This window comes from Neovison vison, chromosome 3 (assembly GCF_020171115.1).
Source record: "Neovison vison isolate M4711 chromosome 3, ASM_NN_V1, whole genome shotgun sequence".
Classification (NCBI taxonomy): Eukaryota; Metazoa; Chordata; class Mammalia; order Carnivora; family Mustelidae; genus Neogale; species Neogale vison.
In genome coordinates, this window is record NC_058093.1 from 137,736,018 (window position 1) to 137,747,500 (window position 11,483).

General features: G+C 35.8%; 1 protein-coding gene across 5 annotated transcripts in view; it reads left to right on the top strand.

The window, feature by feature from the left end:
• PIGN (phosphatidylinositol glycan anchor biosynthesis class N) overlaps positions 1 to 11,483 on the top strand; it is a 102,266-nt gene that overhangs the window by 71,751 nt on the left and 19,032 nt on the right. For all 5 annotated transcript variants that reach the window (XM_044242868.1, XM_044242867.1, XM_044242865.1 and 2 more), the window contains 5 exons: positions 2,423 to 2,525; positions 4,360 to 4,446; positions 7,140 to 7,195; positions 7,490 to 7,565; positions 9,378 to 9,451. In XM_044242868.1, coding sequence (XP_044098803.1) covers positions 2,423 to 2,525; positions 4,360 to 4,446; positions 7,140 to 7,195; positions 7,490 to 7,565; positions 9,378 to 9,451 — 396 coding nt within the window. The remainder of the gene's footprint in view (positions 1 to 2,422; positions 2,526 to 4,359; positions 4,447 to 7,139; positions 7,196 to 7,489; positions 7,566 to 9,377; positions 9,452 to 11,483) is intronic.

The following is an 11,483-nucleotide window of genomic DNA, read 5'->3' on the forward strand; positions in this document are numbered from 1 at the left end:
CATCTATTAACCCTACACATCCTGCTGATATTCTGATATATTTCTTCTATTCTTACCTCTATTTGTCTTTTTAACATAGTATTAATCATAGTCCATGTACTTACTATTTTATCTTTTTTTCCTACATAATATTATTTTAAGATTTATTCATTTCTTTATTTGAGAGAGAGAGAGAGAGAGAGAGTGAGGGGGGCAGGGGCAGCAGGAAAGGGAGAGAGTCATAAGCAGACTCCACACTGAGCACAGAGCCCAACTTCACAACCCTGAGATCACAACCTGAGTCAAATCAGGAGTCGGATGTTTCACCAACTATGCTACCCAGATGCCCTATACCTAACATTATTTTAGAAGCATTGTCCCAGGTGGCTCATAAGCTTCCTAACCATCATTTTATTTAATATTCTGTGATGTGGATGAACCTTAATTTATTTAGCCATTCCTCTATTTTTGGTCATTTTATTTATTTACATTTTTTATAATATTTTGAGTTACGTTTTTGTGCCAAGCTTTCTATATAGATTCTATTATTCCTTTGTTCATTTCTCACATGTAGTATAGGTGGTCATAGAGTATGAATTTATTTTTTGTTTATTTTTTTTACTTCTGTCATCAGAACAGTGCCAGTTTATAATATCACCAGCAACTGCTGAGAGGTCCTATCCTTCACAATATTTAGTATTTTCATTTTTTTTTTAATGCTTTTTTTTTTTTTTTAGTATTTTCATTTTTAAATAAGAACATCAGTGGCTGTTTTAATAGGTCAAAAATGGTACAGCTTTGTATACATTTTCTGCATCTGTTTGACTAATGATACTTTTTCATGTATATATTGTCTGTTCATATATTTGGGTATTCTACATTTTATATACCAGGTGATTTGTGTATGCTTTCTGAATCCAAATACTTCCTTCTCCCTGGTCTTCAGTTTTTATTTTTATGATCAGTGAGAGAATTTAAAGCATTTTGCTTATTTTGACGTCTCATGTCTGGAAAGTCGCACTGAATGGAACAGAGTTCAATAGGTGAAATAGTTGAGGAATGCCTGGCTGGCTCAGTGGGTTAAGCGTCTGCCTTCGCTCTGGTCATGATCCCAGAGTCCTGGGATCAACTCCTGCATCTGGCTCCTTGCTGGGCAGGGAACCCACAGCTCCCTCTGCTTGTGCTCTGTCTCTGTTTCTCTCTCTCTCAAATAAATAAATAAAATCTTTAAAAAAAAAAATGGGTGAAAAAGTTGAGAGAAATAAAGTTGTTTTGGTTTGGTTTGGTTAGTTTGATTTTGTTTAGTAACTCCTGCTTAAGTAACTGACTCAGCGAATCCTTACTAGCTGGGCCCGCAGTGGTGACAAGACTGACTCAGCCAGAGCCTTTCCAGACTGGCGAGAAAGGCGTGCCCATGAATGTGTGATTAAAATGGTGGTTGAAGAACTGTAACAGGGTTATTTGAGGGATAACAAAGGTGACACATTTATCCCTAGGTAGGCTGGAAGAGGATTAGGAAAGACTTCTGTTACTGTCTTAGCTTATGAACATTTCTCCTTTGTCCATGTTACTATCACCATTAAACTAGCCAAGAGATATACCATATGTTATTTAATCACTCCCTAGCTTGTTTCCTGACTTTGTTTTTGTTTTTCCCTTCTGTAGACAGTATTACAACAAATATCTTCATATGAGGAGAATTCTAGTGCCCATAGTGGATTATCGTCTCAGGGTAAATTCCTAGGAGTAACATCACTGGATTATGTTACATGAATATTTTTGAGATTCTTGATGTAGAGTGTCCGATTGCCTTCCAGAAATTGTTTATTCCTATGTAGAGAGTGTGAGAGTTAGTTTTCATTATACTCTTGTTGACATTATTTTTTTTTACTGGATAAATGTGATAAGTGAATGTGTTATCTTCCTATTGTTTTAGTTTCCATATCAGTTATCAGTAAGGGCAAACATATTTTCATGTGTTTATTGGTTCTTTTTTTTTTCTTTCTTAGAGATTACATATCACATCCTTTTTTTTTTTTTTTTTTTTTTTTTTTAAGTCTTGCTCTTCTGGGTATATTTATTAATGATTTTAACTCAGGCATTGTCTTTTTACCTCCATCTTAATGTTTTCTTTCCTTTTTTGTGTATTTACCTTATGAGTGATTTCTAAATATCTCAACTGTTTTAAAAATTTAAATGATCTCAGGATTTAATAAGTTTCAAAAAAAGATGGTGTTGGAGTTGATATTTAAATGTTCCTTTCCTTTCCCACTTTCTTTTTCTGGAGAGCCTAGAAAATTTAAACTTTGTGATATTGTGACTTTGAAGTATTATCAAGGTTGTTTTAATTTTGCATAAATTTGCATTTTTACTTGTTTAATGTTTTTTTCCTTTTTTTTTTTTTTCACCTCCTACTGCCACCCCAAATCCCCTTGTCCCTTAGGTATGAAGCTCTCTTTCCATTAGTATTGTCATGCTTAATGTTTGTGTGGATACAGGTGGAACAAGAAACCCTGCGGCAACCCAGTGTTTCCTATAAACAGAAGGTAGCTTGTCAAAATAATTGTTGTGTTTATTTGAGAATATTAAAATATTCTCTATTCTGTACAAAAGTTGCCGTGTTATTTCATCAAAAACTGTGCACCATTTAAAACAGTCATAATTAAGTTAATGATTAATAATCAAGTTAAGCAGTTTTTAAGAAAATTGTTCATTTACAATAGAAAAGCATGATTTTATACTTTTATAGGCATTAAATAGGTTGGGTTCTTCTAAGAGATTATCTGAGAATCCCTGATGTACAAAAACATCAATGTAGATGAAGGAGTGGAGGAGAAAGAAAGCTCTTTATCATATTTTCCTCTGTTTTCATACCTCATTTTTCTTTCCCTCAATTTATTGTAGTCACAAGAATATTTATGTTGTCACAAGTCAGTGCATGAATTTGATCATAAGGCGACATTTATATTTCCAGTGTTGTTTTTCTCTTTCTAGTGGTCCTACTCCAAATTGCTTTTTCTGCCACCCTAGTGATTGTGGCCTCAGTCCAAATCTTAGGCCGTTTATTCAACGGAGTACACTTTGAATTGGCTAAAAGCCAGCTAAATTTTAAGGACACATTTATCATACTGAGCTATGGAGTTAAATTGATGTCTCTTGCCTTTATTTTATAACTGAAGGTAATTATAAACCATTGGTGGTAGCATATTTACAGTTTTACTGAGGTCAGATAAAATGAATATTGCAGAAAAACACCTTCATAGTTGGTCCATTGATCCGTCCATAACCGGTTCCAGTTGAGCTTACAGAGTAATTGGTCATTCAAAATAATTAATTTCAATAATGAGGAAACTGTATTGAAGTATATTAAATAATTACTGGTTTTTAACATTAAGCCCCGGAATATTAAAAACAGTACATGAAAACAGTTTTGTTCAGATTCTAGTAAATGGTCAGACTGTCCTTAATAGTAAATATTAAATATTTTAATATTAAATAAGTACTAAATCTAAAAATGAGATTCAGTGTCATTTTTAAAATTCTGTTTTTTAACAGAAAGCAGGTATTTCTTTTTATAGAAAGGAGTATTAAAGCATCCAAAGAACTTAGTGGAAAATTACATGGTTAGTGGAGGGAGGGGAAAGTTTCCCCATGAGTTTTTCTGTTTGGGGGAGAAGGGGATTAAGCGAAAGTGCATCCTTCTTGTTGAAATTGAGTGACTGAAATTGAATGGCTCAGTCGTTGGACATCTGCCTTCGGCTCAGGTCATGATCCCAGGGTCCTGGGATCAAGCCCAGCTTCGGGCTCCCTGCTCAGTGGAGAGCCTGCTTCTCCCTCTCCCACTCTACCACCTTGTGTTCTCTCTGTCACTGTTTCTCTCTCTGTCAAATAATAAATAAAATATTTTTTAAAAAATTGAGTGACTTTCTATTTTACCAAAAATAGGAATATTTTGCATTTGTATATAGAGAAAATAACTAACAGAAGAAGAAAGAAACAAATATTTGATTTTATCATGTTTTTTTTAATATGATACTGTAGCTGGGTTTTAGAATATCAGGACACGGAGAAAACAGGACTTCAAGAGTTCTATAGGGATTTAAAAGTGACGCATTTATACAGGATAAGGAAAAGCCCGATTCTCCCTTTTATTACCCATTCAGCAATACTACAGCTCTGTTTTAGCATATTATTAGCAATGTATTCTAACTTCTAGCAGATTGTATTAAGATGTAATTAAACTATAGGAACAGCTTTATTGTTATAGTTTTGTCAGTGCAGGATAACTTTCCAGCTATTGTACCACACTGGAAGTTTGCCTTTGAGGGTAGGAGTAAGCAAACTGTCCTGTGTGCTCATGTATTTCTTACTGTCTCACAGGTCACCAGCCTCCAGTTCACCTGCAGTCCTGATATTACCCAGTTTCGACAGCTCTATCTGGATGACGTCCGCAGGGCCTTTTTCCTTGTATCCTTTGTTTGGACATCTAAGGTGCTGTAACCTGCCGTGTAGTGGAGTAAGGCGGAACTTCTGCTCCTCATGCCCACTTGGGGGCCATTGAACTCCCTCTCAGCCATAATTTTCTTATACAATCTGCATCTTTAAAAAATGTTGAAACTGCAGAAAAGCATGCAGAATGATATAACAAGCAAATGTACATGTGTATATTCCTGCCATCTAAGAGATCAACAATTACTGATTTGTCACACGTGTCACACATTTTTAAAAAGTTAGAACATTACCGCTAAAGCTAAAGTTTTGTTTCGTTTTTTTTTTCAATTCCCGACTCCACTCTAATTTCCCTCATCCAGATGAAACCACTATAATGAGTTTGGTTTGTGCTTTCTATGTGTGTTTTATACTGTGTTCATGCTCTATGGCCTCTACCTCACAAGGTTTTTGAGTCACATCAGAGGCAACATTGCGTGGAAATTGTTAGCGTTAGAAGTTTGAAAGACAATACGGCAGAATAAAGTCACATTTGGGAAGGCTGGCTGACTGGCTTCAAGAAATTTGGAGGGAGGTATTATTTCCTTTGACCTTACTGTGGTGCTGTCCTTCTTCCTCTTGCCTCTGCCCTCGGTTTTGCTCTCTCTCTCTGCGGACTCCTTGCACTCACCCTCGACCAATCCACACTTCTTCCCTTGTACCTTCCCTTGAACCCTGCCTCCTCCTGAAGTATAATTCCATTTTGTCTTTGTTTACTACCAAGCTCCTGAAAAGAAAAATCTGTAGTTGCTGCTACCATTTCCTCTCCACTTACGTACTGTATCCCTAAGCCTTGAGCAGTGCCTGGCACACGGTAGCTCTGTGAATACATGCGCCTGTCCCTACCGAGGCTGTGCCGTCAGTGGTCTGCAGGGGCTCCCTGACTGCACAGTCTGGGCTTCGATTTCACTTGACCACTTACAACATTCAACTCTGTTGACTTCTCTTCCTTTTCCGTTTCCCTCCAGGACATGTTCCAGGTTCTCCTCTTAGCTTTTATATCATATCTCTTCTCCTTCATTAGAACATACTCTTTCTTTGTCTGATCTTGAAAGATGTTCTTCTCCAAGCTCTACCCTTAACCTTCTCCCCTTACCCTGCCTAGATGCTGTCACCCTCTCCTGTAGCTTTGACTGACACCTCCATGCAGACAACTCTGAGATTTACTTCTCCAGCTTTGACCTCTCTTGACCTCACGAGCCATATGTCTAATATCCTGCTGGGCATCACCAAATGTATGTCCCCAACTGACTAACAGCCACCCACCCCTCTCCAAAGTCTCTCTAACAGGCCTCATCTTATTGAATGGCCTCACCATATTCCCAGTCACCCAGGCCATCAAACTTGTCATATTTAACTACTTCTTATCCAGTTCTAAGGTCCCACCGTCTCCCCTCCTTCTCTGTCTCTTCTCCCACTGCATCAGTTCAGACCTTCCTTGCCCCTGACATGAACTACTGAAATAGCTTTCCAATTGTGTTTCCTGCCTGTAATTACTTATCTCCCTGATCTGAATATCTCACTGTCACTTGGGTTTCTTGTATCGGTCATCTAAAGTGGTTCTTGCTTTTCGTTGTCTCCACAGTAAAATTCAAGGCTTTTTATTGATATGCTACCAATCTGTGTTCCTGCTTTATCTTCCATTGTATCTTTCAGTAAACCCTAAGCTTCTATCATACTTCTCAGTGTTTCTTGACTATGTCTTTTATTTTCCCCATTTACCTTAAAGTGCCTCTCATATACTTCTGTGTATCCGTATAATCCTATCCTCATAATCCGTGTGAGCACTGAGACTATTTTATTCATATTTATGTTCTTAGTGTCTAATTTTGCCTCTGACATATACTAGACAATAAATGTTGGTTGGTTAGTTGATTGGTTGAGTGACTAGATCCTTGAATACATGTGAGGTTCAAGTCACCAACTCAAATGCCACCTTTTCACTGAAAGTTGTCATAATTCATACATCCTCATCAGTGTTTCTTTACCACTTTTGTGTATATGTGTCTAATAATAAAATACTGACATTTATTAAGTCCTATCAACGGGCCAGCCAGTATTTTCTAGTGCTTTCCTAGCAGTTAGTTCTTAAGACACCAACAGGATTAATATTTACCTTTTACTACTGCACTAAAACAAATGTAAGATTAAAAAGTGTCCAAAAGATGTCTAACATTTGCTCGTGTCTCATTCTCCGTTGAATTATTTGAGAACGTGGTCTCTTATTTTTCTCTGAGCCTTCCAAAGAACTAGCAATTTCACATGTGTTGGGCACACAGCAAGTATGTATGAGCTGAAACAGTATTTCTCCTGAAAATATCTATCTCATGCACTAGGTCTCTGTTCTTGTGAGAAAATCACCAGTGGCCAGCTCCAGATACAATACTCTGATTTGCTTTTGCTAGAGAAGAGGAAAATGGCTTCCCAAAGACACTAGTGACAAGGATAACCTCTCATGCCTCCGGTTCTTAGCACATTCCCTCTTCAGTCTGGTTCTTTCAAAATGCATTCACAAGGAGGTATAATGGAACATTCACTTGCAACAGTTTATGCCCACACGTGCAGGGTAAAAAGCAAGTTACCCTCATGGTAGAATAGAAATACCTTTTCTAAATGAAGGAGAAATTTGTATGAATTCTGACTTGTTTTGGCATTTCCTTAACTGTATTTAGGTTTTCTTCTTAGTGACAGCATTTTTTGGAACTGGGAACATAGCTTCTATTAACAGGTAATTTTAAATGAAAAGAGCATATTTATAATGAAAGATAATACAAGTTAGGATTTTGCTCTGTACCGTGGTTTTTTTTATACTGAAGGGTATTTTGGAGATTGGTATGTTACTGGCACATAGAGATCTACCTCATTCATTTTAGTGGTTTCCTGATATTCTTGATACAATGTATGCTTGTGTTTTAATAAGAGTAGTTTCAGAAAGTTAGTTTAAGCATCCTTTTTAGTAGAACATTCTTTTAAAGTTACAATGTGAATTCTAAAATCTTTTTTCTTTATGTTGTTTCCTTAGCTTTGATCTTGCCTCTGTCTATTGCTTTCTGACCGTGTTTAGTCCTTTTATGATGGGAGCCCTGATGATGTGGAAGGTTAGTTTTCTTATTTTCCTGTTTTCTTAAGATATTGATTATCAATTCATCGTGACATTAAGATTATGTAACATTATATGACTTTAAGACTATGAAGTCATTGTGACAGAGTGAAATAGCATAGAAAGAAGATACCTTCACAGACGATGCTGAATCGGAGTTGGGACCCCTTAGCTTTTACTCCAAAATACAGTTAACCTTTTTGCTTTATCCTTAAGCCCATTTAAATTCCGGAGTACAGATTCTGTGTAACTCCTGGGAAGTCCTGTCACAGACCGTTAAAGCCCGTGGGGAAGGGCAGTGCAGATCAGAACCGCAGTGCTCCCAAAGATTCTGTATGCTCCCCACGAGACTACCCACGTGTTGTGATCTTTTCTCAAAATCCATGTACCTGGAGTTAATCGGTAGACTCCACAAATCCGTCACTGAGTGCTTACATCACTGCAGCAGCACCAGCTGGGTGCTGACCACACCACGATAATGACAAATTTCTCAGCTTTGGAGGTTCAGACTCCTATGGAATGTAATTCACGTTCTTCCCTTTCTTCTGTCTCATTCCCTCTGCCACAGTGCTTGGCACATTTTATGGAGTTGGTATACATCTGGCTAAAATCTAATTACCTTCTGTCGGATCACATAAATACTAATTGTTAAAAGTATGTTTCTCTTAATTGGATTACTCTCCTTTTTTATTACTGTGTTAATAATTAATAAATATGGGACTATATTTGAGATAGGACCTTTAAAGAGATACTTAAGGTAAAATTAAGGTTACCAAATGTAACCTTAGGAAATGTTGAAAAGATGTTTTTCTCATGTTCCAATTTCTATTGCATTATTTTATTTTTTTATATTTACCTGTTGAGTTATTTTAAAACACGCATTATTTCTTGAACTTTCATTTATGTTTTTAAATGATAGTTGCTCTTTTTTTACTTTGCTGGAGGCCATCGGCCTTTCGTTAAAAATAAGAAAAAAGTAAAGAAAAACGAAAGTTTAAAGTAGAATATTAGATCTTTATTCTCCAGCCTCATTCAGAGCTTTCCTGAAAAAATGCACTGGACGGCTCTTTTTGACTAATGTGGCCAGAAGTGAAGGTTCTCCCAAGCTATGTTAGTCTATGTCCTTCACTTGAAGGACTCTTACAGGGTGCTGAACACCACTTCTTTTCCATATTTTTTCTTTTTTATTATACATCAAGTATATATATATATATTAATTGGTTATTAAAAGCAGTATCATAATATTAACAGCATTAGCTCTGGATTATGGGTTTTCAACCAGTATAAATTATGATATACTTTTCTCAATTTTTTAACAAATACTTTACAGTGAATATGAATTATATAATCAGAAATAAAGTTGCATTAAGATAAATGCACCAGGAGATCATGGGTATAGAGTTATAGTATCAAGTGATTAGATGGATTCAGGGATCTGTGAATCAAATTATCAAGCTCTATAATTTATCTGATTTGGGCATTTTGTACCTCTCATACTCTCTCAGAAACATTTGAACATGGTCCTTAATTATTATAATGAGTTAAAACAAAAATTTGTTTTAGGTTTTATTTGGAATAAGTGTTGATATTTATCTTTTTATTCTATATACAGTATTGATATAGATTTTTAAATCTGTTTCATCAGTATTCTATGTGACATTGATGTCATGGTTTTATTTCAGAGTTTGCTCTTCACTAATAGAGATAAAATTTATTTGAGAAGTTGAAATACTGCAGAATAACATTTATTTTTAAGTTTTTCAAATGTTTCAGCTACCCATGGCATGGTTTTTTTTGTCCTTTTAAACAGATTTTAATCCCCTTTGTTCTTGTGATGTGTGCTTTTGAAGCAGTTCAGCTAACTACCCAGTTATCATCAAAAAGGTAAAGTGAATGTTTATGAAGTGTTGGACTTGCCCATGTTCAGGCAGTAAGAGTAGGTATGTGATTGCTACAGTGCTGTAACAAAGGTTGCTTATTACAAAAATGAGAGAAAAATGTTGTACCCTTATAGCCAGAGTTCAACTGTCATTAGAGGAAATTAGTTGATTAGAGCCCCAGCAGACAAATGTGCTTTCTCAAGAATAAAATGTTATTAAAATATTATTCAAGCCAGTGAAGAGCTTCCCTAGAAAACAGTAAAACATAAATGTTAAATTATAGTTAATGACTTGTTGATAGATATAACTGTGGTTACAAAACACAAGGGATATCATTCTGTTTTCTTTAGGGTTATTTCTTAAGTATGTATGAAATAAATGTACTAGCATTATGTCATTTTACTTTAAGTCAGCTGTTCTACATGTCAATAATTTACATTGCTTCTTCGTCTTATTTTTTACATATTTGACAAGTGGAATGGGAATTATTCTTTCTAAGTTTTGAGGAATTTCTGGAGCAGTCAGTCTTAAGCAATCATGACTCTCAAAGAGAAGCTATCAGCTAAACTATTTGCTTTTTTTAACTAATAAAATTGTCTCATCAGCACAGGACTGCTCAGTCTCTCTGAAAGACGCTTGAGATAAATACGAAGCTTCTTAGCAGTTCCGTTATTCTTGAATCAAACTGGCATATTCAGTGCTGAAAGAAATAACTAATATTAGCATAAATTTGCATGTTCTTTTTGAGGAGTTTAAGCTAGAACTGGGTTTAGCATATTATTATGCATATGCCATAATAACAAGTATAATTTTAAAAGGTTTTCTTCCACTGTTTAAAAATTGTAGAAATTTCTTTCTAGTTTAATTAAGTATTTTGTAGGATATTTACATAAATTTTAACAGTGAAAACATTTATACCTTGTCAGTATCACGTAAAAAATAGTTTCTTAGATGCAATTAAAAACTGGTAAACGACACGTACTTTCTTGCATCTCTGTTAGTGGATACATTTTTTTTTAGCAGGGATTTTAAGGTTTAACTCAGAGGAACTGGTAACATGTGGAATGAGAAGTAGAGGTGTGTTAAGGATCTGCCTTCTGCTCAGGTCATGATCTCGGGGTCCTGGGGTCGGGCTCCCTGCTCAGTGGGGAGTCTGCTTCTTCCTCTCCCTCTGTCCACCCACCCCCCCCGCCACTTATTTTCTCTCTCTGTCAAATAAATAAAATCTTAAAAAAAATACTTTTGAAAAAAAATGATGCCTTTGGTTATAAATAATGAAAATCTAATCTATCCCCTCCTATCAGGGAAACAGTTTCTTTCCCAAATGCCTCATCCAACAGATTTCAGATTATGTCTGAATGAACTGAGGAGCACACATTCATTCTAACCTGGAAGGTGATTAAGAGAGCAAGAAGTAGTAGTTTGGAATGGGTGTGGGAAACAGACAACCTCAAGGGCCTGTTAAGAGTTTAAAAAGGTATTTTGAGGCTAATCCACTTCACAGCTTGAGATGACCTGGAACTTCCTCACCTTTAGAAAGCAACAAAGCACAGGAGAGCTGAGGAACAGCTGAGAAAGAGAAGGTTTTAGGACTACAGAAGTATTTGACAATCAACCAAATAAGGAGACCTAAAAGGGATAATTTTCTGTTCTGTATTTGATTACGTACTCAAATATACAAGAGAGCCGTGGATAAAGAGTAGTGATTGAAAAAAAGAATTTGGGGAGGTCAAATTGTCAGTAGTGTGATCTAGCAACCAAAAAGCTAGCTTCTCTGCCCTGTACTAACTGAAATGAACATAAGATGTTTTGACAATGTCATTTAAAATAAACTATTCTGTTTTACTAGATGTTTTGATCTTCGGGATAGTATGCTTCCATATTTAGGAATTCAAATTTGAATCAGAATTCTGTCTATATTCAATTACTTTTATTGCAAGAGCATTTTCTAGTGTAAACTATATTAAGCCAGCTTAATTTTTAAATTAATTTTATATGAAGTGACTATTGTAAAATTTCTTAACAAAGAGGGGTGC